At 43.0% G+C, this 24,696-nt stretch overlaps 2 protein-coding genes across 8 annotated transcripts in view; one reads left to right on the forward strand and one right to left on the reverse strand.

The window, feature by feature from the left end:
* Nucleotides 1-5,624: 5,624 nt before the first annotated feature.
* On the forward strand, nucleotides 5,625-8,554 carry PSMB4 (proteasome 20S subunit beta 4). The gene is made up of 8 exons (XM_069574424.1): nucleotides 5,625-5,763; nucleotides 6,174-6,446; nucleotides 6,691-6,897; nucleotides 7,120-7,266; nucleotides 7,433-7,514; nucleotides 7,845-7,961; nucleotides 8,160-8,248; nucleotides 8,431-8,554. The coding sequence occupies exons 2-8, from the start codon at nucleotides 6,307-6,309 to the stop codon at nucleotides 8,441-8,443; spliced, it is 795 nt and encodes a 264-aa protein (XP_069430525.1). The 5' UTR covers nucleotides 5,625-5,763; nucleotides 6,174-6,306; the 3' UTR covers nucleotides 8,444-8,554.
* Nucleotides 8,555-10,042: 1,488 nt separating this feature from the next.
* POGZ (pogo transposable element derived with ZNF domain) overlaps nucleotides 10,043-24,696 on the reverse strand; it is a 48,894-nt gene continuing 34,240 nt past the window's right edge. For all 7 annotated transcript variants that reach the window (XM_069574356.1, XM_069574394.1, XM_069574412.1 and 4 more), the window contains 10 exons: nucleotides 24,409-24,563; nucleotides 19,444-19,544; nucleotides 18,615-18,761; nucleotides 15,620-15,754; nucleotides 15,331-15,503; nucleotides 15,034-15,174; nucleotides 14,498-14,554; nucleotides 14,187-14,299; nucleotides 13,912-13,936; nucleotides 10,043-13,782 (listed from right to left, as the gene is read on the reverse strand). In XM_069574356.1, coding sequence (XP_069430457.1) covers nucleotides 12,111-13,782; nucleotides 13,912-13,936; nucleotides 14,187-14,299; nucleotides 14,498-14,554; nucleotides 15,034-15,174; nucleotides 15,331-15,503; nucleotides 15,620-15,754; nucleotides 18,615-18,761; nucleotides 19,444-19,544; nucleotides 24,409-24,563 — 2,719 coding nt within the window. In that variant the 3' untranslated portion in view covers nucleotides 10,043-12,110. The remainder of the gene's footprint in view (nucleotides 13,783-13,911; nucleotides 13,937-14,186; nucleotides 14,300-14,497; nucleotides 14,555-15,033; nucleotides 15,175-15,330; nucleotides 15,504-15,619; nucleotides 15,755-18,614; nucleotides 18,762-19,443; nucleotides 19,545-24,408; nucleotides 24,564-24,696) is intronic.

Raw genomic sequence — 24,696 nt, forward strand, 5'->3', positions numbered from 1 at the left:
TGCTGCTGCTGCTGCTGCTGCTGCTGCTGCTAAGTCGCTTCAGTCGTGTCCGACTCTGTGCGACCCCAGAGACGGCAGCCCACCAGGCTCCCCTGTCCCTGGGATTCTCCAGGCAAGAACACTGGAGTGGGTTGCCATTTCCTTCTCCAATGCGTGAAAGCGAAATGTGAAAGTGAAGTCGCTCAGTCGTGTCAGACTCTTAGCGACCCCATGGACTGCAACCTACCAGGCTCCTCTGTCCATGGGATTTTCCAGGCAAGAGTACTGGAGTGGGCTGCCACTGACTTCTCCCTATGAGTTCATAAAAATATATTAAAAAAACTAACTGGCCACATTTAGATAATGATAGGGGCAAATCATTTTAAAAGTCATTAAAGAGAAAGAATAGAGCATTTATCTGACCTTTCTTAGATGGGTTTAACACCAGTTAACCAAAAAGTAGATGAGAAATGTCTCTTTATGGAAACACTTAAGTTAATGAATGAAAACAAAGTTATAGAATTAGAATGTCATTATTGCGCAACACCAAATAAATTAACTGAAAAGGAGCAATTGATAATATCACAATAAAGAGAGACAACTAGACACAGTGGGCACACTGTGATTAAAAAACACACCACCACTTACAGTCTTGCCAAAGGCATCAAATATGTAAAGAGACCTCTGGATTGAGCTGTCTATGTGCAGGAACTGAAGAGGACTGAAGAACATGTCAAAATACTCTATTAGCATGCAATCAGTAAAACCCAGGCTGTGGGCACAAAGTAGGGTACACAGTGCAAACATCCTGAGGTCTTCAGCAGATACACTGTCATGCAAAGAAAGGGCTGGAGGAGGAAGTATGTAGATTAAGAAACTCAAAACACATATAAGTCAAATAAACAGGAAATCCAAAGTATAGTGTCCAGGGAAGCACACTTGGATAATGAAAGTATAAAGAAATCCAAGGGGATAATTATCACAAAATTCAGGAGAAAGGCTATTTTCAGGAGAGGGAGACAACTGCGATCAGAACTGGGCTAGCTGGAGAAGTTCCATTTCTTGATTTAGATGGTAGTTTTAAGGGTGGTGGCCTTAAAATAATTCATTAAGTCATATACTTATTTATGTGTGTTTTATTTTTCAGTTTTACAAAGGTAAAAAAAAAACAACACATAATAGCCTTCTGATTACAGATGTGGTGGGCTGATAACGGTTTCCCAAGATATATCCACAGCTTAATCTCTGGAAGCCGTGAATATTTCCTTTTCTGCAAAATAAGGAAAAAGAGCTTTATGTGGAAAAAGGGATTTTCCCTGCAGATGTGATCAAACTAAGGACCTTTAAATGAAGAGACTATAATGGATTATCTGGGTAGGTCCTACATGTAATCACAAGTGTCCTTATAAAAGAAGAGCAGAGGGGGATCTGATAGAGGAGGTTCCTGAGCAGAGGAAGTAAGAGGAAGATGGAGAGAGATTAGAGTGATGTCAGGACAAGGAACACCAGGTAAGCAATGCCAGCAGCCACCAGAGGCTAGAAGAAGCAAGGAATGAATTCTCCTCCAAATCCTCCAGAGGGAGCATTGCCTTGATGTTGCTTGGCTTTCGGAGTCTGGCTTCTAGAACTGTGAGAGAAAAAAATCTGTTGTTCTAAGCCACGAAGGTTGTAATTACTTGCTAAAGCATCCACAGAAAACCAATACATCAAGCAAGCTGTAGGGCAAGGCTGGTCAGTATTCCTCATACAAGAAGCTAGAAAAGTTATAAAAACCATATTCTTTTGAAGGAAACAAGGACATGTCAAAGGAAAGAAGACTAAACCAAGCTGAATTCCAATGACAAGAGAATCTTTCTGAAGTGAGGTGAGCCCAGGCTAGAGATAAGGCCTAACTTAGCTAGAATGTCTCTGCTTGGGGAAATCACTGAAGATTTTGATGGCCATGTAACATTGGAGTGACAAGTTAAAACTTAAGGGGCCTCAAATGATGGCTAGTTTTATATATGGAAAATTTGCTGAACTCTGGGAATGTTCATGAGACTGGAGAGTTGGACTAAAAGCTTCTAAAAGGCACAGTGAATCTCCCCTGTGTGTGTGCTAATTCACTCAGTCATGTCCAACTCTGTGACCCTGTGGACTGTAGCCCACCAGGCTCCTCTGTCCATAGGGATTCTCCAGCCAAGAATACTGGAGTGCGTTGCCATGCCCTCCTCCTGGGGATCTTCCCAACCCAGGTCTCCCGCATTGCAGGCGGATTCTTTACCATCTGAGCCACCAGCAAAGCCCAGTAGTGGAGTGGATAGCCTATCTCTTCTCCAGGGGATCTTCCCAACCCAGGAATCGAATCGAGGTCTCCTGCACTGAAGGCAGATTCCTTACTGGCTGAACTACAGGGAAGCCCAAATCTCCCATAGTCTGGCATTACTGATTAGGAAATGAAGACTTTCTGAGGCAGGGAAAGAAGAGCCTCAACCACTCAACTGGTCTCCTCCTCAAGATACTTGCCAGATTTTGAGACTCCCTGGAACAGGAGCCTGGAGAGCTAGCTCAATCTTCTACCTGTCCAGCTTTTAGTTAAAAGATTGTGAGGAACATGCCTGAAGAATATGGGTGAATCGGGCTGAAACAGCAACCCAACCTTGACATAGCCTAATCCTTGTCAGGATGGACTGCTCAATCCCTCATCTTATCTGCCTAATGGGAAAAAGGGAGAACCCTTTCTGGGGGAAGGGAACATGATATGGAGCCTCTGTAGTTATTCACAGTTTTTGGAAAACAACAAAAAAGCATGGGACTTGTAAAGAGAGAAGAAATATGACCAAAATGAAAAGAAAAAAAGAGATAATAGACTCACAGATGACCCAGATACCAGAGTTAGTATGTACGCGTAGTGCTCAGTCGCTAAGTCAGGTCTGACTCTTGACAACCCCATGGACTGCAGCCTGCCAGGCTCCTCACACATAGGATCAGTGATTTCAACAAGGGTTCCAAGCCCATTCAGTGAGAAAAACAGTCTTTCCAACAAATGATGTTGAGAAAACTGGTTATCTGTATTTGTAATAATGAACTTAGACCCTTACCTTACACCATAGACAAAATTTAACTCAAAATGGATAAGAGATCAAAACATAAGGGCTCTAAGTATTAAGCTGCTAGGAGAAAACATAGTGGAAATGCTTCTTAACAGTGCATTTGGTAATGATTCCTTGGATATGACATCACAAGTATGGATATGCTATCAAAAGTATGGGCAAGAAAAAAAGATATACAGGACTACATCAAAATCTGAAACTTCTGTGCATCAAAGGACACTGTTGAAAAACAATCTGTTTCTGCTTTTGTGGAAATTTTGGTTTAAAATGACAGCCAGTTTTTAGATGAGTGTAACACATGCTGTGAGAAAGACATTGCAGAACTGAATTAGAGAGGATATAAAATTGCAAAAATCCCTAGCGCATACCCACAGGCAAGTGCATCTATGAATAAGCTGGACACATTTTCTTTTTCATCTGTCTGTTATAGCCCCCAGGGCCTGGCCCTGAGCAGGTCAAGAAATGATCCTCAACTCTTTTGTAGTTGAAGTTTAAAATTCCACTTCTCCTAAAGTATGGAGCATTAGCACTTTCACTGTGGGAGTGTAAAATCTTAATGAGGTGGTGGTGATGGTGATGATTAATTTCAATTTAGTCTAGTGTTATTTCTTTTCTGAGCATTTCAAGACATTCCTTATAACCAGGGATATCCTGACATGTTACAGAACCAGTCTGATGACTACCGATTTAAAACCTTGAACACTGGTGAGAGCTATATACTAATTAAACTCAAAGCCAACCACAGAAAACTGGGCGAACTTAAAAATGACTTTCCAGATAATACCAGACCTGATTTAAAAAGAGAAGAAACTTCTTAACTTGCCTTGTTTCAGTTTAACTTATGACTTGCTGTTTTCTTCTTAGCACAAAAGACATGCTAGTCACCTTCTGAATACTGCATCATCAAACCTTTTTAGTGGTTTGCTTTCCCGGCCATCCTACTCTCAGGCTGGACGAATCTAAGGTTCTTTCACTTTTCTTCTTTTCGACCCTGTAGAATTTGACTGCCTGCCTGATCTCTGGAACTGGTACTGGTCCTACCAGAGCCTTAATCTAGGAATCTAAAATGGAGTGAGACCAGAAACCAGCAAGCCACCTCAGGCCATTTCCAAACAAGGATATAGTCAGTTAATTGATGGCTAAATTGCTTTAAAGTTCATGTGATGAGGGCTCTCCTAGCTATGAAAGTCAAGGATTCTAGCAGTTTTGGAGGAATCCCAGTAAGCCTTTTGTTATCACCTGCTATGTGTCTAAGTAAGCTTCTGAGAGGCCCAAGAATCACCTGGAATATGGGGGTTGGGAGAGGATGGCTATTAATTAGAAGGAAAAAATAGACTACCTGGTTTTCAAGTCTAAAAATTGACACAAAGAGCATCAGTTGGGTGCTTATTTAATTTATATGCAGAGTACATCATGAGAAACTCTGGACTGGAAGAAACACAAGCTGGAATCAAGATTGCCGGGAGAAATATCAATAACCTCAGATATGCAGATGACACCACACTTATGGCAGAAAGTGAAGAGGAACTCAAAAGCCTCTTGATGAAAGTGAAAGAGGAGAGTGAAAAAGTTGGCTTAAAGCTCAACATTCAGAAAACGAAGATCATGGCATCTGGTCCCATCATTTCGTGGGAAATAGATGGGGAAACAGTGGAAACAGTGGCTGACTTTATTTTTGGGGGCTCCAAAATCACTGGAGATGGTGACTGCAGCCATGAAATTAAAAGACACTTTCTCCTTGGAAGAAAAGTTATGACCAACCTAGATAGCATATTCAAAAGCAGAGACATTACTTTGCCGACTAAGGTCCGTCTAGTCAAGGCTACGGTTTTTCCTGTGGTCATGTATGGATGTGAGAGTTGGACTGTGAAGAAGGCTGAGCACCGAAGAATTGATGCTTTTGAACTGTGGTGTTGAAGACTCTTGAGATTCCCTTGGACTGCAAGGAGATCCAACCAGTCCATTCTGAAGGAGATCAGCCCTGGGATTTCTTTGGAAGGAATGATGCTAAAGCTGAAACTCCAGTTCTTTGGCCACCTCATGAGAAGAGTTGAGTCATTGGAAAAGACTGTGATGCTGGGAGGGATTGGGGGCAGGAGAAGGGGACGACAGAGGATGAGATGGCTGGATGGCATCACTGACTCGATGGACCTGAGTCTGAGTGAACTCTGGGAGTTGGTGATGGACAGGGAGGCCGGACAGGGAGGCCTGACCTGCTGCGATTCAAGGGGTCGCAAAGAGTCGGACAGGACTGAGCGACTGAACTGAACTGAACTGAACTGAATGCAAGATCTTGACCCTTCCCTTTCCAGGGTTTCAAGACCTAATGAAATAACTTCATTTCAATTAAGCTAAAATTTCATGCATTGCTTTAGTTCAAGTTAACTCAGGGAATTTAAAAAACAAAACTGATTTGGTTTCCTGCTGAGTAAAAAATTTTGCATCTAGTTGTGAAGGGAGGAGTGGCAAAGGAGTAGTTTTAGGATTATTGTTTGATTCTAGACACTGCTTTCAGGCACTGCTACAGAATCACACTGAGATGGGAACGCTTGGAATTTAGTTACACTCCCACAGTTGACCGAATTTTTCTGCTAAGAGGTAGGCAAGAGCATCTGACAATCAGAAAACTTTCACAGATTTGTCCAAGGTCCTACAGAGTGAGTGATGCACCTGAGAGAGCACATATCCCAAGGTACTCGCAACTGTTTGATTCCTTTTTTAAATTCTGAGTTTGAAAACTCAGACCTACCATTACTTGCTCTGTGAACGGGTTAATCGCTACACAAGTCTCGGTTTCTTATCTGTAAAATGGGTCTAATATGCCACATGAAGCTGCTTTGAGAAATACAAATTTAACAGACCCTGAGTTCACTGTTAGTTTCGTACGGGGTTTTCTTTTCCAATCTAAAGAGAGAGCTGCTTCCTCGCGCAGCGTCAGCGTCTTGAAGTGCCCCACCCCCGCCCCATATCCATCTCCCACACCACCCACCCCTTCCTTGAATTCGTGTGTCTGAACACAGTTCTAGTCCAGACTCTACCGCGTTGTGACACGAGGTCAGGCAATTCCAGTTCTCAGGGTCTCGATCGCTGCCCGGGACACAGGTACGGTCGGCCCCGACCTCATCAACATGGCTGCTGGAAGTGGCTTGTAGGAAGAAGAAAGGTGCGGCACTGCAGGATCACTTCCGCTTCCGTTGGTGCAAAAGCTTTCACTTCTCGTGCTACCGTGACTAAGATGGAAGCACTGCTGGAGTCGCGGTCCGGACTTTGGGCCGGGGGTCCGGCCCCGGGGCAGTTTTACCGCATTCCGCCCACTCCAGGTTCCTCTGTGGACCCGGCGTCCGCGCTGTACGGGGCTCCGATTACGCGCACCCAGTAAGCTCTCGGCGCCTTAGCCTGCGCAGGGGGAGGGACAGTGGGGCCTGGTGCCGCCCGCCGGTTCTGGGAGCCGGGGAAGTCGAGGCGAAGACCCGGGGCGCGCGACAGCGGGGGAGCTCAGGGAGGAAGGTCTCGGAGAATGAAAGGAGCCGTGGAAAGTCAGAAACGGAGCCCGCAGCTCGGGAAGCCGGCTCGTGCTTTTCGCCGCGCCGCCCCTCAGCAGACCTCCCTCTCTCTCTAGGAACCCCATGGTGACGGGGACCTCTGTCCTGGGGCTCAAGTTTGAGGGCGGAGTGGTGATCGCAGCAGACATGCTGGGCTCCTACGGCTCCTTGGCTCGTTTCCGCAACATCTCTCGCATTATGCGAGTCAACAACAGCACCATGCTGGGTGCTTCCGGAGACTATGCTGATTTCCAGTATTTGAAGCAGGTTCTCGGGCAAATGGTGTAAGTCATCTAGAGAGTAGAAGTAGTTGCCAAGTGGGGAGGGGAACCCACAGTTTTTTAATCCCTTCAAAAATTTCTGCGGGTAGAGAACAGGGAGACTTGCTGGGGGTGAAAGATGTGAGAAGTTTTGCAAATAGTTTATTTCAGTGGGTTTAAATGGGGAAGATTGTGGTAACGTCTTTTCGGGGTGGATGGAAATCCTGACTTCTGTTCTTTTATAAGGATTGATGAGGAGCTGTTGGGAGACGGACACAGCTATAGTCCTAAAGCTATTCATTCATGGCTGACCAGGGCCATGTACAGTCGCCGCTCCAAGATGAACCCCCTGTGGAACACCATGGTCATTGGAGGTTATGCTGATGGAGAGAGGTTGATTTTAATACAAATAACTTAATTTCCTTGACCACCCAACCTCTAGTGCCTGTTTAGTGTCTGTCTCTTCCCCCTGAGTGAATCCCACTTCTGCCTCAGACCCTATAGTCCCATTCTTCAGCTAAGATGCAGAAACCTAAGATGACCTGTTGTGTCTTTTTAGCTTCCTGGGCTATGTGGACATGCTTGGTGTGGCCTATGAAGCCCCTTCGCTGGCCACTGGTTACGGTGCATACTTGGCTCAGGTAAGTAGTCAGTTGAGGGGTAGAAGACAGAAGGTAAGATTAGTGGCTGTCTGTTTTACCCTTTAAATTCGGGCATGAGAAACAGACTATGTTCCCTACTGCTGGGTTTATTTTTGGTCTAGAGGCTGTAATGACAAGGTGGGGTATGTCTTGGAGTGAGTCAGTATATGTATGCAAAGTGAGGACACCCATGAATTTCCCCTTCAAGTGGGTCTTAGCACAAGTAAGCAGAATTCATTCACTTATGATTCTCTTTACATCATGGATTTGCAACAGATCATCTGGTATTCAGCCCGTGGTATCTCCTGTTTTTTCCTCCCATCTCCTTAGCCTCTGCTGCGAGAAGTTCTGGAGAAGCAGCCAGTGCTGAGCCAGACGGAGGCCCGAGAACTAGTGGAACGCTGCATGCGAGTGCTGTACTATCGAGATGCCCGTTCTTATAACCGGGTGAGAAGTGTGAATAGTAAATGGGGATCTAATTGGCAGGCTGTGCAACTCCTGAGTCTCTATGCGTTGAAGAACAGGCCATTTCTGTGTCTATTTTTCACATTTCAGAAAAACCCTCCATTTGACCTTTGACCAGGCCTGAGGCGTCTTTGATGACAGGGTTGGTATTTTCATTGAGAGCTCTGCTTTTTTTTTCAGTTTCAAATTGCCACTGTAACTGAAAAAGGTGTTGAAATAGAGGGACCCCTGTCTGCGGAGACCAACTGGGATATTGCCCACATGATCAGGTGACTGACATTAAAATTACAGTGGAATAATAGTTGGGAGATCCTGGTTGTAGTAAGGTTGGTTTTTCTGGAGGTCTCAACCAAAAATTCTCTGGGTGGCAAGGGTTTGGGTTGAAGATAGAGCTACTTTTGGGAATTGATTTCTCACTCTATGGCTTCATGATTTTATCATCTTTTTTTAGTGGCTTTGAATGAAATACAGATGTGTCATCCAGAACTGAAGTTGTACCCTTCTTCTAACTTTGAACTTGGTTGGTTCAAAGGTACTATTCTTTTTGTAAAATAAATAAATCCTTTGAAATGCTGGCTGAGTGGTTGTATCATTTGACTAAGTCACACCAAGAATGAAACTGCTAAGTACTGCTATATGCCATCTCCCTGCATAGTCAGAGAACTCTGGTTCTTGTAGCACATATAGACTTCTCTGCATAATACAGAAGCTCCACTACTGTCTTCATTTGGGTCTGTACTGAAGGCTGCTTTCTGTAAAAGTCAGACTTGATCTTTGTGTGATAATTAGCTTTTGTGTTTAACATTTTTCTTCAACATTCTCACCCATGCACTAGACTCTGAAATAGACTTTCTGGTTAATGTTGACTGCATATGGAATTTGTTAAAACATCATTTCAAAGATGGAAATGTAACATCTAGTCGACCTGTAGATTACTCCCAAACCTGAATAGCCTTAATCCTGCACCCATCCAACGTCCTCACCCTTCATGGGGAAACCTAATTTTGACATATAACCTAAATGTTTATTTCCAAATCTACTACTGATTTCTAGCACTGTAAGATCAGAGAAGGCAATGGCACCCCACTCCAGTACTCTTGCCTGGAAAATCCCATGGACAGAGGAGCCTGGTAGGCTGCAGTCCATGGGGTCACTAAGAGTCAGACACGACTGAGTGACTTCACTTTCACGCATTGGAGAAGGAAATGGCAACCCACTCCCGTGTTCTTGCCTGGAGAATCCCAGGGACGTGGGAGCCTGGTGGGCGCGGTCTATGGGGTCACGGAGTCGGACACGACTGAAGTGACTTAGCAGCAGCACTGTAAGACCTCTTAGAATATTGTGTTCACTTAGAAGTCCTGTAGTTGTGAGTCAAATCAGTTGGGAGTTATTAGCCAGTTCTTTTGCCAGGATGGTGTTAAACTTGAATTTTAAAAAACATCCTGGGTAATACTGATGGTGTAGTATCTTTTCTAAACCTCTTTTTGAGAAACTAGTATAGGCAGGAAACCCCAAAACTACTACAGGCATACCTTGTTTTTATGCTTTGCAGATACTGCAGTGTGTTTTACAAATGGAAGGTCTCTGGCTACTCTGCATTGAGTAAGTTTAGGTGTAATTTTTCCAACAGCATTTGCTTACTTTGTGTTACGTTTGGTGTGTTACCCTGATCAGTGATCTTTAATGTTACTACTGCCAAGAAAAGATCCAACCCGCTGAAGTCTCAACCGGTGATAAGCATTATTTGGCAGTATTTTTTAAGGTATCTAATTTTTTTAGACGCAGTGCTATTGCCTGTTTAATATACTATAGTATAAACATATGCACAGGAAAACACAAAAAATGTGTGGCTCGCTTTGTCGTTGATAGTTGCTTTATTGCGGTGGTCTGGATCCCAGCCTGCAGTGTCTCCAAGGTATGGCTGAAATTCAGGGAGGTGAGAGCTGAGGGAGAAATCAAAACCCTTTCACTTGTGTCATCCATGATTACAGTTAGCAAAATTTAAGCAAAAGAAAACCATCAGCTTTCAATCTGGATTTCACACACTCAGTCTCAACACAAAGTAGTCAATAAATACTTGTTTATTGATTAAACTGAATTATAAAAAACAAAACAAAAAAAACTTCCTTCTACTACTAAGCCATGCAGGCAGAATCCACAAAAGTAATAACTTCCCGGCCAAAACCCAGCCGATCCACTGTTGGTATTATGGCCTTAGAAAAATTACCCATCAGGAAAGTCATACAGTGTGCAGAGGCCAGGAACCCAGCTCTGCTAAGTCTGGGGCTGCTGCGGAGACTACCAAAGAGAAAGATTAGTCACTGTACATAAGAGCTGACCATAGTTCTTGAACTTTCTGAAAGGCAAAGTTTTGACTCAAAAGTCCATATTCTGTCAAAATGGCATCAGGCAAAAAGCTGAGGAAGAGAAGCCCAGGTGGTTCCTCCATTCATTTTTCATATGCCACGGGTTCACAAAGCTGGCCAAGCTGTTTACGGAAGGGAACACTCCAGTTCACTATATTATAGTGTGCTGGGCGTTAAAAACACAAAAAGAAAAACAGGTGAGGAGAAACAGGTGGTGTACTACCAGGCCCATCACATTTTGAGCACCTCCCAGTCTGTGAAAGCCTGTTCAAATAGGGTCACCTAGGAAAAAAACCACATTGCTTATAAATCCGTTTCCCCTCAATTTATTAAATGTTCCACTTATGTACATTTTAAACTTGAACCATTTACAAGCCTACGCGGGTTGCCTCCTTGGCTCACAGAAGGGAAACGCTGCAGAAAGCCTCAGGATGGACAGAAAGACAAGATAGTTGTGGGAAAGGTAGACCTGGATTTCTTTTGCTCCTTTTCTGTTACAGTACATTTCAGTCTACAGTCATGAGTACATACGATTAAAAAAAAATCCCTCATGCAAATTGTAGAAAAACTTTTCTTTCCTTGAAGCTGGCAGTGAAAAATAAAGATTCATGTCTTTTTCTTTGTGCACACCCCTATGTGTTTCTTCTTCAGGTCAGATTCTTCTCTAAGCGTTGAGAGAGAGAGGGGAAAGCCACAGGATAAGCAGGATTTCAACAAGTGGTCTTTTTAAAGTTCAATACAACTTCTTGCAGTTAGCTGCTGGCTGGAGGACATGTGATCCCTTGAACAAGTATGCTGTCCACTTAATAGGAAGTTCGACAAAGCAGGGGCTGCCCCGTGGATTGCAGGATGAAGACCCATACACTGGGAATGGCTTCCACCCTAAGGTTCTGTGTGATCACCTCAGTACCTCTTGCTTGCTAATGACCCATGTATGATCCTTTGTCCAGAGGGATGGTGTAAGAATAGGGAAGGGGGTCAAGGATCATGAGTGCAAAGAATATTGGTTTTATTGTGGTTTTGTTGGAGGGAGGGTGGTGAGGAAAAATAATCTCATCATCTTGGATGATTAAAGGTGGTTTCATGCATTTTTAAAGCCACAATTTTATATCTAGAGTTTCTGTGGAAACCAACATCTCTGGAGAGGGAAGGAAAGAAAGGAGAAGGAAGAGAGAGTTCAGTGGGATTCTTTTTCCATTTTCATTTTTATATAAAAGTGTTAAGACCACAATGAAAAAACTTTATCCATATATATATATAATAAACCAGTTTGTGAGCTACAACGTTTGTCTTTCCCATCTTCAGAAATGTTCTCACATTGACAATGGTTGGATAGCATCATGCCCAAAGACATTGGCCACACAGTAAAACAAACAAAACCCAGATGTACTATGATACAGTTGAGGTAAAAGGGGAAACAAAAAATTTAACATTCGCCCACAAAGGATTTTTTTTTCTTTTTCTTGATTTTTGTCAGAAAAATACCAAACACAGTGATTTAAATTTAAAAAAAAGTCACAAAAACCTGTTTTTAGCAGAAGTGAATGACCAACAGGCCAGCTTATCGGCTCAGACGTGATCGCTATAGATTTTCCTAATAATCCACAAATCCACAGGGATGTATATATAAGTCAACATCAGGGGGGAGTGGTGGCATAAAATTAAAAAATATAAACCCAATACCCCCACTTGGTATGCCCCTTTATCCTCTAACCCCCCTCACACTTCCCCACCCCTACTCCACACCCCTTTGTGACCCCAACACTCAAATCTCCATCAGATCTAGGTCAGCTTCTTCAAAGCCATAGAAAGACTCGGTCTCGCTTTCACCCTCAAAGAGCTGGTGAAGGCTTTCAGGCTCAATTGTCTCTTCCGGAGATGACCTGGGTCGAGGAGTGGAAGCTGAGGGTTCCTCGGACTGTTCCCCACTCAGCTTTAGCTGCTCCTCTAGGGAGGCAATTAGCTCCTCCTGCATGTCAGCGTTTCGTGTGGGTGAGTTCATGTTGCCATCAGGGCCAGGCAGAACGCTAGCCACCAGGAAGGACCGCTGAACTAGCTCTGGACAGTCCCCAATAACACCAAGCACCTCAGCCAGCCAGACCAGAACTAACTGAAGCAGAACATCAGAATCACACGCAGTATCTCCCATTTCCCGAGCCTGCTCCTTCCACTTTTTGTGCAGGAAGTTCTTGACAGTCCGCTTGATGCATACATCTAACGGCTGGATTTTGGAGCTGCAGCCTGCAGGGACGACCGCAGGCAAAGTGCTAGAGGCACTAAGCATGGCCAGCACCTCTTCCGATAAGTGAGTGCGGTGGCAGTCCATCACCAGCATGCCTTTGCTGCGCTGGCAAGCCGTGTGTTTTCGCCACACTCGGGTTGACCACAGCTCCATGATCTCATCGTCACTGTAGCCACTCTCCTTCGCCTCTAGCAAGATAGAGTCTGGCACGTTAGCAGGCTGATCCATCTGCCCTCGGTAGAAAACCAGGGTAGGGAGGACAGTGCCATCTGCCAGAATGGCCAGCACCACGTCACACCAAGGCTCCCCTGTGCCCACTGTCTGCAGGGCATTCTCCTTTCGGTCTTCACTGCTCAGTACCTCTGTATCGAGGAACAAGGAAACCTCATCAATAGCCACAATCATGGACAAGGACAAGTCCTGGTTGTGAATTTGCCGCTGTACAAATTCAATGAAGAGTCCTGCATTCTCTGCCACATCCTTAGGTAGAGTGTGGGCCACAGCGCGCCGTGCGTGGGGAGTCAGGTGGTGCCGTAGCATGAAACGCACAGCCCACTCGTATGAGATCTTAAATCCCCCCTCCAAGGAACGTCCTATTTTGGTGGCTTTCTGGAACAAGGTCTCCTCATTTACAGGTAGCTGTTGCTCTCGCTGGGTCAGCACCCACTCAGCCAGTTTCTCTTCTGCCTCTAAGCTCAGATACTTGCCCTCCAGACTCTCCCCCTGAGAGGCCTGGAAGCGCCGAAGCCAACGCCGGATGCGTCGCTGGGGGTTTCGGAAGTGTTCAGCTGCCTGTTCCGTGTTGCAGCATAGGGCAAACAGGACCACTCGAAGCTTCTTCACAGAAAGCTGCTCTTTCTTGCCAATGCCACTGCTACTACCACCCCCTGACGCTGGCTCAGGCTCCTGGGTGACTGGGCTCCCTTCATCCTGGTCGTCAACATTCAGACATTCGGCCTCCTCCGCAGCCAAGGGTGGAAGGGCTAAAGTCTGGAGGTGCGTGGGGGTGGGTGGTGGGGTTGCAGTTGAGGCCGGTGACGGGAGTGCCTGGGCCACAGGAGCTGGCAGCTCTTCAGGCTCAGCTGGGGTGACTCCAGCAGACTTCACAGTGGCAGCTTTATTAGAGGAGAAGGAAGGAGGAGGGTACAAGTTTTTCAAGTTCCGGTCGTGTGCTCGGTCACGAGTCTGGCCATGCCTAAAGGGTTAGCAAAAAGGAAGAAAAAGCTCAGTTAAATTAGGAAAACAAAATAATAATATTTGTAGTAGTAATAAAGAATAAACATACTATAAAATAAAAGTTAAACCATCAAACGAGTTCTGTTACCTTGAGTGAGATATCCAAGTGAGTCCTATGGGAAATAACACAATAAAAAAATGTTAGCTTGGTGAAGAAACAAACCCACCTGAGACAGTTCTTGAGATTTTAACCAAAAAAGCAAATCTACTACTTTCCCAGTCTTATCTAAATCTCAAGTTAGAATGCTTCCACCCTGGTGAAGTATGTCTCAGCAGCAGATGGGTTAGGCTGGGAGCAGACGCACCTGCTCACTGTGACCTGCATCCTTAGTCCCACCTACAACCCTCATCTCTCTTACTCACCCCGTGGCAGGATGCTACTGGATCTATGAGAAGGGTTGAATACCAAATGCTTAGCCATGGCATCTCCCACAGAGGTAACAAAGGTACATGAAGTGCAGGCCAGCTTGCTTCCACTGAGAAAGAGAGTCAAGAGTATGTCAGACAAACACAGCAATGACTACTGAGAGTTAAGCTTCAAGGCTTAGTAAAGAAAAAGAGTGTCCCTCCTTTCTCCTCTCAAATTAATGCATATGTCTATCCCCCAAAGTAATATAAGGGATTTAATGTAAAAGCTTGAACAATTAACAGTCCATCAGTAAGTTTGTCATTACCTCACAGAATTTTTAAACAAAGCCAAATACTTGGGGCTCTTCCGTGGAACATGATTGCTGAGAAAGACAAAGAGAAAGTTGTATGAGTTACATGGTTCAGCTCACTAAACTAGAGATCACCAGCCATTGACAAGGCCTGAACAAAAGAAATGCCTCTTCAATCAATCCTAACCTCAACCCAAGCCCATCGCATTAATATTTCCTATTAATATGCAAATAGATCCTGGAGGTGGGGGGAAACCTATTAAAAGGCATAGTCTGGTTGGAGGTGGAGGGGTGGTGACCACGTCAGAGGCCATATTTCTAAGAAGCACCCTGGCCCTCATACCACATTTTGAGTAGCACGGTTGTACAAAACCAGATTACAGACCAATGAAAGCCAAATAAAGCCGGGTCTCTCCTCTGACTCTACTAGCAAAGGTGCACAAACAGCTCCAAAAGTTGAAGGGGGAACCACCAGAAGCAGGGGAGGGAATGAAATGAGTTCTGAAGAATCTGAAATCCCAGAGAGGAACACTGGTTTAATCCTGACTCACTTGATCATGTGGTTGGCGTAAGCTCGAGAACAGCAGGTACTATAGCGACACAGAGAGCAGTGAACGTAAGTAGGGAAATGATTGGGGAAGTCTGGGATCTCAAAGCTGCACTCCAGACACGTCTGCCGGCCCATGACACTCCTGTCGAGAAACAAAGAAAATCTTATTACTGCCTCAGGGGTCCCCAAACCGTACAGATTCAGGCAACAGACTCTGCTTAAAAGGCTACCAGATGACACTGGCTCTCAGGAATAGCTGTGCCCACCCGGCCCCCAGCCTCCAAGAGAAGGCACTGACATTTTCCTAACAGCTCTCTTCTGGACGTTGCGCTGCACAGGGGGGTAAAGGAAGACGGGCAGAGGGTCTGCTGAGGAGGCCAGTGGTGCTGCTTCCTGCAAGCTGCCAGGAGGTCCATCACTGGAGGGTACAGGAGCAGCTCGTGGCTGCCCCCGGGAAGCCCGGATTGTCACCTGGGAGTCAAGGGAAGAAATAATTAGACACTACCTACAAAAGACCCTCAGAACACTGAAAAGCTCTCTTCCTCCCCTTCTTGGATCCGTGAAGGGAATGCCGACAAACCCCTTACCTTGGTGCCTGGTTTCAAGCCTTCCAGCTGCTTGGGTTTACGGAAGGTTTTATGGTGCTGCAGCTTGTGTTCGATTTTGTCCTTGGCAAAGAGAAACTGTAGCCGGCATTTGTTGCAGTGATAAACATTCCTCTTCTGAAGGGAAAAAAAGAGACAGAATCCTTTAAAGGTTCCCAATGAATTTTCTTCCTGAGGAGAAGGTAGATCATTGCCAATCATAGCATTCTTTCCATCTTTCTGTTGATAATTTAACAGAGTTAAAAAGAAATAGACAACATTTAACACTGAACCTAATTTTTCAATCTTTATCTATAACTTTATATATTTTGCAATACAGTTACAAGCCTTATTATTAGGTGGTGAGAATCATCACGTCCCATGCTCCCAGAGAAAGGTGGACTGAAAGCCAGGTTAACTAGGTCCTCAGAGCATCACCCACTGACTTGCTTTAACAGTTTGGCCGAGTGGCTTCAGCTTTACTTGCCCTATTACTATTGTTTTTAGTTTAGTTATCATTTTTATTTGAAGTACTGTCAATGTTCTTTTCATCCTTGATAAAATATAAGCTTGAGACTGTCTTATTACTTTATCTTTACAGTGTGGATGGACATTGCTACTATTTCTGGATATTATTTTTAAAAAATACAATAAAATGTATATGGTGAAAAAAACCCCATACTTTTATTTTGTACTCCTTCATGCGCTAAGTTTACCTTCAACTGCACTCCTCAGTCCCCTTCCACAGAAACTACTTGTTACCAGCTTCCTGGGTATTCTTTCACAGATGGTCTGTGCAGATAACCATATAGCAAACTCAAATGTCTCCATTCACCACCCGTTTTCCTTTCTCTTTTTTAACAAACAAACAAACAAAAAGTACTTTCCTACACAGTGCTGTTTTTTTTTCCCTTTTAACACATCAACACAGATATGCCTCCCTGAAAGGCCATTTTGAGGATTCAGTCTGCCCAGTATCGAAACAGGACACGTCTACGATTCCTTCCTAGGACAGCGAAGGCTCTGTAACATCAGCTACAGGTGGCAGTTCCTATGCTAGTATATGGAAATACACCAGTGGGGGATTACAGCAGTCACTATGTGTGAACCTAAGAAGGTGCTTACAAGCGAGAAGCCAGGGCATGCGTGCACACACGTGGATGTCACCCACTGGTGCACCCATCTTGTTCTCTGTTTTGGTCCCTCTCTATGTACCTTCACTCGCCTCCTCTAGGGGCTCCTTTCCTGCAGCATTTTAAAACCAAGGCTTATATATTCCATCTTCAAACCAAAACACAGCAGCAGCAGCAACTTCTCCCTTGCTCCTCCTTCCCTGCGTCTGCCACCCCTGGTCCTGCCCTTCATAACTTTCTTCAAGTAAGTTCTCTCCATTCCTTACCTCTCATTCATCTGTCCCACTGAAATCTGGCTTCTACCCTGCTGACCAACGAAATGGCTAAATTAAAGGCTGGCCTCTCACGTTTCTATCTTGCTGATACCTTCTTGCAACATTTGACCACACATTTTCCTTCAAAATGCTTTTGTCCCCGCCTCTTCCTCGACATCACGACTCTTTGGATTTTCATTCCAGGACTATGGCCCTGGCTTTGTAGAGAGAGAACTCAATGGTCTTTCACCTTATTCTCAATTTGGGGGTTTGGGGGTGGGGGTGAAGCTTCGCACTTTCAAGTTTAAATCTACTGGATTTATATAATGATGATTTCTAAGTATCTTTCACAATTCAGGCCTCAGACCTATATATCCAACTATTTAGTACTCAATTACACTTGATGTCCATAGATACTGCCAACTCAGAATATCCATCCAAACAGAATCCTCCCCTCAAAAGTTACTTTCTCCAGTGTTCCTATCTCAATATAGTCTCCCCATTCATCCAATTACCCAAGACAGAATCCTGGGCACTATTCTTAACTACTTCCTCACTACCTTCACCTAATCCATCTCTAAATTACAGATAGCACTTATCTTCTCAGTATCTTGCAACTCTAATCCTCTTCATTTCAAAAGCCACTATCTCTCAGGTAAACTACTGAAAAAGCCTTTGGCTTGTCTCCCTAACTCTTGGAGCAGCCAGTGTAATCATAACTAAAAGCAAATGTGAACACATCACTCCAGGATTTGAAAATCTCTTCAATGGCTTCCCAACATCAACTTTTGTTTTAATTAACAGAAGTCTGTATTTTATGTTGATTTGCTTAGTTTTTACATACACTCTCTTTTTTGGTTCTAGGTTCCCATCCAGGATACCACCTGGTATTTTACTAGTCATGTCTCGAAGTTCCTCTTGGCAGTTTTCCTCAGGCTTCTCCCAACTTTTTATAATAAAAGATGAAGCGCCTTTTTATTTTTTAAACTATTTTATTTTTTGGTCAGTTAAAGCCACAGGTTTGTTTATTTACTGGTCATGCCGTGAGGCATGGGGGATCTTAGTTCCCTGACCAAGAATCGAACCTGGGCCCTGCATCTGAGAGTGCAGTCTTAAACAGTGAAGTGCCAGCAAAGCTCTGGAGACTCCTTTTTATGGCTCTAAGATTCTCCATGATATGTTCTCTAACCTCCAACCTCCCCCATACCCTACACACTCCAACCACACTTAACTTTCAATTCCTTGAGCCTCCCTGTGCCTCTGAGCATGCTGTCCTTCTAGTCCACTTCACCTGGCTCATCCTTCCTCATCCTTCAGGTCTTGAACAACCCTTTTCCTGGAGGACTTTCTAGGTTCCCAGAGCAGGTTATGTTCTTTTTTATATTCTGTATTTCCCCTAACACAACATTGCTCCTGCTTTATTGTACTATTTAACTGTCCCGTTTAACCACTAAATCTCCAGCATCTAGCCCAGTGCCTGGTACATATTACTGGAATTCAATACATTTTTCAAACTCACACATATAATCTTCTCCACCAAAATTATTTGCCTCGCTCAGATCTGGCCCCAGCACCCATAATTAAGCAGGGCAATTGCTTGGTGTCTGGTACCTGGTGCCTCATGTAATGCTGCTGGAACGCACTGCCATTTTTGAAGACCTTCAAGCAGTAAGGGCAGAGCAGGTGCCGAGTATCTTCATGGATCATCCGAAAGTGGACGTCCACCTCAGAGTAGAGTGAGGAGCGGTACTGGCACACCTGAACCACATAAGGGAAATAAGCTACAAGTGAGGTGAACAACTGAGGCCTTAGAAAAGGGGTAGCAACAAAGTGTTAACATAGAAAGAAAATTTCTCCTAAATGTACAGAAATCAAGTTATTTTTCTGAATTTGTAATGCAGAGTTATGTTTGTGATCATGAATTCAGCCGTGAAATATAGTAAAAATGGGAAGGACAGGAAAGTCTGAAAAGTCCAAATTCTCGCTAAGAGGAGCAGATTTTTTCCTATCTCCACAGGAAACATTCAGGGGACAGACACTCCCTCACTTTTAAAAAACTATGTATTTATTTGGCTGCACTGGGTCTAGAACTGCATGTGGGATCCAGTTCCCTGACCAGGAATCAAACCCAGACCCCTGCACTGGGAGTGCAGAATCCTAGCCACTGGGCCAACGGGGAAGTCCCAGACACTCCCTTACTACAGGTATTGTGTTCCAAGACTGGGTTCCTCAGCTGGGTACATGCATATATCCTTTATGTTTTTCTCCTGCATGAAGAACCCTGAAAATAGAACCTGGTTTCAGTATTTCTTTTGTATTTCCTCAGTGTTCCTTAAACTGAGTATGTGCAATAGATACTGGGCAGTGTTCATTAGTGGAATCTTCACATTCAGCCTGAGAGCAAAAGACCAAGCAAAGCTCCCTAAGGAGAAGGCCGTACCTGGCAAACATAAGGCATCTCTCCAGGCTTATGAGTGTCCTTCATATGCTGGAGAAACAGTGGCTCGCTCTCAAATGCCCACTCACAGATCTTGCACTTGGCTGTGAGAAGAAAAACAATCGGTAAATACACTCGAAAATATGACCAAAATCCTGCTGATTCATAATCTTTACTTTCTGACTCCTGTATCTTCATTTGCAATAGTATTAGTAACTTATGGGGTCTCTTCTTTTCTTTAAAATGGTTGTCAACAGTTGTGTTGCTGATAAAAAGTATCCTTCTGTCTCTAGCTCAGATGTCTTCACCAAAGCTCCTTTCTAGATTTTGAACTCTCTATAAGACATTTACACAGGAATAGTTTACCATCTACAAATATGGATTTGTCCTTCAAAGACTGACAACATGAACAGAATTTCTTGCCTTCTTATGAGTTATTGCTAATAAACTGAGATAATTAAACTTTAAAATTAGCCATTTTATCAAACGTCTATGTAAGGCTGCAATTCTAAATTTTTGGCAAATATTTTAATTGCTACATATTGTGAATTATACAGGCAAAATAAAGACAGTTATTTGTATTTTTCTTAACATTACTAAAATTATTTTCAAGTTTTTGTGAACACAAAAATTGTAAATCGGAAGTGCTAAGCGCTTATTTACTGTCTAACCCCTGCCCACCACTCCCAAATGAGTGAAGCTGAAATAAAACAAATGAATAAAAACCAGGGGTTTTTAATATGGGGTCCAAGGAACCCAGGTATCCCCTGAAATTATCTGCAAAGAGTGAAATGTTTATTTTGGGGGGAAGTTTTGTGTCGATTCTCAAAGGCATCTGCAACCCATTTAGAACCACTTCCCAGAAGTACATCAGGTATGAGAACCAGATAAATAAAAAATTCTGCCTAGAATGAGGAAAAGTTGATCACGTAAGTTGAACCTTGAAAGAATAGTGATTTGCCAGACAGAGAAGACAAGAGAAGAACTTGAGCAAAGGCATGGAACTGCATGACATGTTTGGGATACTGTAACTAGTGGCATGACAATCTTTTCTCCTGTTTTCCTGCCCTTTACTTCTCAATTCACTTTGCTTAGCTTCTTTTTTTCTTTTCTAGAACACTTTAAAGCATTGGTATTTCCCAGCCTTCTGTCCAAGCCTTTTCCTAAATCAGCTCTATTGTTACAACTGCCTCATAATATCAATAGTAACATTTATTAAACAATTTCTAATGCATAAACAATATCCTAAGATTTATATGGATTATCTCATACACAGAAAATCAGTGAGAAAGGAATCAAAGCCATCAATGGATTTAAGGGATCTCTAATAACCTTTCACACCTGTTCTAAGGGGAAGGCGTTGATTTGAAGAAGATTCAAGAGGGAAACTTGACTGATTTTCCAAAGTGGCCATCCTAACACTGTCCCTCCCAGCATTGTCACCCTCACCTCCTTAACACCTACCTCAGTCTCTTGCTTTGAGAAAACAGGTGTGAAATACTATAGACTCTGCTTCCTGCTTTCCAAACTTGGAAGAACAGATCCTTTTTGCCTTTCTAAGGTTCATCCAATCTCATCATTCCATGTATATATACCATGACTTTACTAAACAAGGGGTTCTCCCTTTCCCGAGTCTTTCTTCACAAAGAATCCTCCTGACATGTGAACACAAGAAAGCATCTATCCCTCAACCTTACCTCTTCCTTCATCTATTGCCCTTAAACAAGTTTAAACACAATAACCCACTGATGTTCTGGAGACAATTCAGGAAACTTGAAAATGAAGACAGATGATGTTGAAGATTTATGATTAATTCTGTTAGGTCTTGATAAAGATACTATGGCTATGTTTTTTGTTTCTTTCTTTCAAGCTGGAAATGACGTTTACTAAAGTGTTAACTCTATCAGCTGGACTGATCAAGTTTATACTTGTTTAAACTTGTAGTTATCACAAAGTATGACTTCCATTAGAACCCGTAGCTTGAACACAGATCTGGTTGCTCAGGGCATGAACCCCAGGAAGACCACTGGACTCTTGTCGCACCTGGCCTCAGTTTGTGACAAAAGTCCCACTCTCCCTGGGTGTCTCCCATGGCGTCTGCTCCGTGGGTTGTACAAGAATGATTTTACGTATGCAGAGCCATCTACCTGTTTCAGAGTAGGGTAGTTATGCATTTGCTCACATGAATAACCAAGTGTGTCTCTTCCCATCACCCTTCAGAACCCGCATTCTTCAGGGACCCATCCTAAGTGTTCCCTAAGATTCCTGATTGCGGTCCATGTAGAGTCATGAGATCTGCAGTGGGTTTTAACTCTTCAGTAAACGTCAGCTCTCTTACCTCTTGGCCCCACGTTGAGAGGTGTAGATGGAAAAAGGCCATCTTTTCTGATGAGGACGGGAATGCCTATGTATTTTAAATGTCCTTACTTTTCAGAGATATATAATGAAGTATTTAGGAGTGAAACGTCATTATGTCTATAATTTAAAAACACTTCAGAAAATTAAAAAAAAAATTTCAAAACTAAAAACAATGATCTCAAGATGTTAACATGAAAAAATGAGCTACTTTCATGAAGGATCTGCCACAGATGCAAAAAAAAGGGAGTTATAAAAGAATCCAAGAGTAAAACTGATATATACTAAAGCACAGAAAAGGCATTTACCTGTGTTCGGATCAACAATGTCTGGGTTTTTCATCAGTATAAACCGAAGTCATAAAATACTCAAAAAATTAAAAGTCAAGGATAAAACCGTGGTAAACGAAAAGGAAAAGACTGATGAGGTTCTGCATTGTCCACTTTGTTTTTTCCCATTAGGAAGAACTTATCTTGTTATGTATAGTACAATATGTAAGTGGACTACCACACACCACCAGATCTGTATAAAAGCAGATGTTTTCGCTGGGAGATTCAGATGAGTAATTTGGACTTTCCATCACTGACAGTGAAGAACGTGGGACCTAACTTAGACCAAGTTGCTACTCTGCTGCATGTGGTGTTATGATGGTTGAAACCATTATCTACTCCACCCACTAATTGTTAGTCCGAAGTTCCACTGCCTTCTATAGGAACCACCAGTATACACATAGCTAGTGACATATGAAATGGGATGAGCTCAAATTGAGACTATTTGCTCTGGTGTACACACTAGATTAAAAAAAAAAGAATAATTTAAAATTTGTTTATTAATTAAAAATTTTTGATTATATACTAAGATTATCTTGGCTATTTTGAATTAAATAAAATATACTATTAAAATTAATTTCACCTTAAAATATTTTTATTTCAAATGACTACTAAAAAAATTAAAATTACATACACAGCTCATTATATTTTCTGTTGATAAGCACTCATCTGAGCCACTCATGACAATCCTACTTCCCTTAACAATATGATCACAGCCAAAGAGATATAAACGGAAAACAATTCTGCCTTACAAGGAACAGACCTAGGAAAGACACAGGAAGACATGGCCTCTTTTTCATCTGCACAATCTTACATTTGAACGAATTCCTGAGATTAACATAGCTTTTCTGCTAGAAAGCCAGAGACAAGAAAATTGTTGAAAAGTAAAGACTTAAGTTCTGGGCTTGAAGCTTACTCCACCTTAAGTCTTCTCAGTTAAAGGATCTAATCATAGATGTCTTTAATGTTTAATCCATTTTTAGTTAAGATTTTTAATCTGCAGCAAAAGCATCTATATTATGCATATTTTTCTCTCTACATGTTTGCTCATGCTGTTCCCCATCACATAAAATCTTTTCTTACTGTTTTTCATCCACCTAAATCCTTCTTGTATTTAAGACCAAGTTTATACATTACCTATTCTGTGAAATCCAGCCATAAGGATCTTTTCCCTTCTCTGAACTATTCTACCTATCATTCATATCATCCAATGTCTGTATTTATAATAAATACATAGTCTTGTTCTCTTGTCTCTTCAACAAAACTAGAAATCCCTTATATGATAAAGGAAATATTTCTAGAAGACTGGATTCAAATCCTCATGTCACCTTATTAGAAGTGTACGCTCTTTAGTAAATGACTAAATATTTCTGGGGTTGTATCCAGCCTGTTCCTCATCTTTAAGATGTAGCCAACAAAGGTCCGTCTAGTCAAGGCTATGGTTTTTCCAGTGGTCATGTATGGATGTGAAAGTTGGACTGTGAAGAAAGCTGAGCACCAAGGAATTGATGTTTTTGAACTGTGGTGTTGGAGAAGACTCTTGAGAGTCCCTTGGACTACAAGGAGATCCAACCAGTCCATTCTAAAGGAGATCAGTCCTGTGTGTTCTTTGGAAGGACTGATGTTAAAGCTGAAACTCCAATACTTTGGCCACCTCATGCGAAGAGTTGACTCATGGAAAAGACCCTGATGCTGGGAGGGATTGGGGGCAGGAGGAGAAGGGGAAGACAGAGGATGAGATAGCTGGATGGCACCACTGACTTGATGGACATGAGTTTGGGTGAACTCCGGGAGTTGGTGATGGACAGGGAGGCCTGGCGTGCCACAATTCATGGGGTCGCAAAGAGTTGGACAAGACTGAGCGACTGAACTGAACACTCCAACTCATCTTATATTTCATGAAACTCTTAATGGTAAAGTACTTTATAATATTGTTTTATCCTACATAAAAACTACAACATTACTAACTAAAGTGAAGATCCAAATACAGATGTTTGCTCCTTCTATAAAACAATCTAGGTAGCAAACCCTTAAAATATACCTCTCTACGGTGGACCAATGCCCCTAATATTTGGAATCGAGCACTGAACTTAACTCAAGCTTGAACAGAATAGAAGCCAGGCTTGTAAGAAAACAGAGTAAGTGAAGTACTGACTATAAACATGCAAAAACCTACCTGACACTGTTACCCACATATGAATAAATATAAAGGGCTCCCCGCTAGTGCCATTCATTGAGTGAAGAACAAAGTACACCCCTAGAGTTTATGAACTTCCAAACTTACTAGTTGATTCATAGGGACTATGAACATTTTCCAAGTGGCACTGGAGCTGGAAAGGAGTGGAAAACTGGCGGTAACAGTGCTGGCAGATAGTATGACCATCCACCTCACCATTCTGCTGATCAAGTTCTACATGATGTTTCATATGGTTCATAAATCTGTAGCACAGCACAAAGGAAAAGTACAGACAACACAAAAATCAGAAGCCTTGGAAATGTAACAGCGGAATCACAGAACAAGACTGTACATATGTCCCGCCCTCCACCTTCCCACCCAACTTCCTCTCTTTTG

Source organism: Ovis canadensis, chromosome 1 (genome assembly GCF_042477335.2).
Source record: "Ovis canadensis isolate MfBH-ARS-UI-01 breed Bighorn chromosome 1, ARS-UI_OviCan_v2, whole genome shotgun sequence".
NCBI classification, from domain to species: Eukaryota; Metazoa; Chordata; class Mammalia; order Artiodactyla; family Bovidae; genus Ovis; species Ovis canadensis.

Bases quoted from the DNA above. Each gene is read 5' to 3' on its own strand.
- PSMB4 (XM_069574424.1), top strand. From the start codon at position 6,307: ATGGAAGCACTGCTGGAGTCGCGGTCCGGACTTTGGGCCGGGGGTCCG. The intron at 6,898-7,119 runs GTAAGTCATCTA...TTCTTTTATAAG, and splicing joins CAGGTTCTCGGGCAAATGGT to GATTGATGAGGAGCTGTTGG. The intron at 7,267-7,432 runs GTTGATTTTAAT...GTGTCTTTTTAG, and splicing joins GGTTATGCTGATGGAGAGAG to CTTCCTGGGCTATGTGGACA.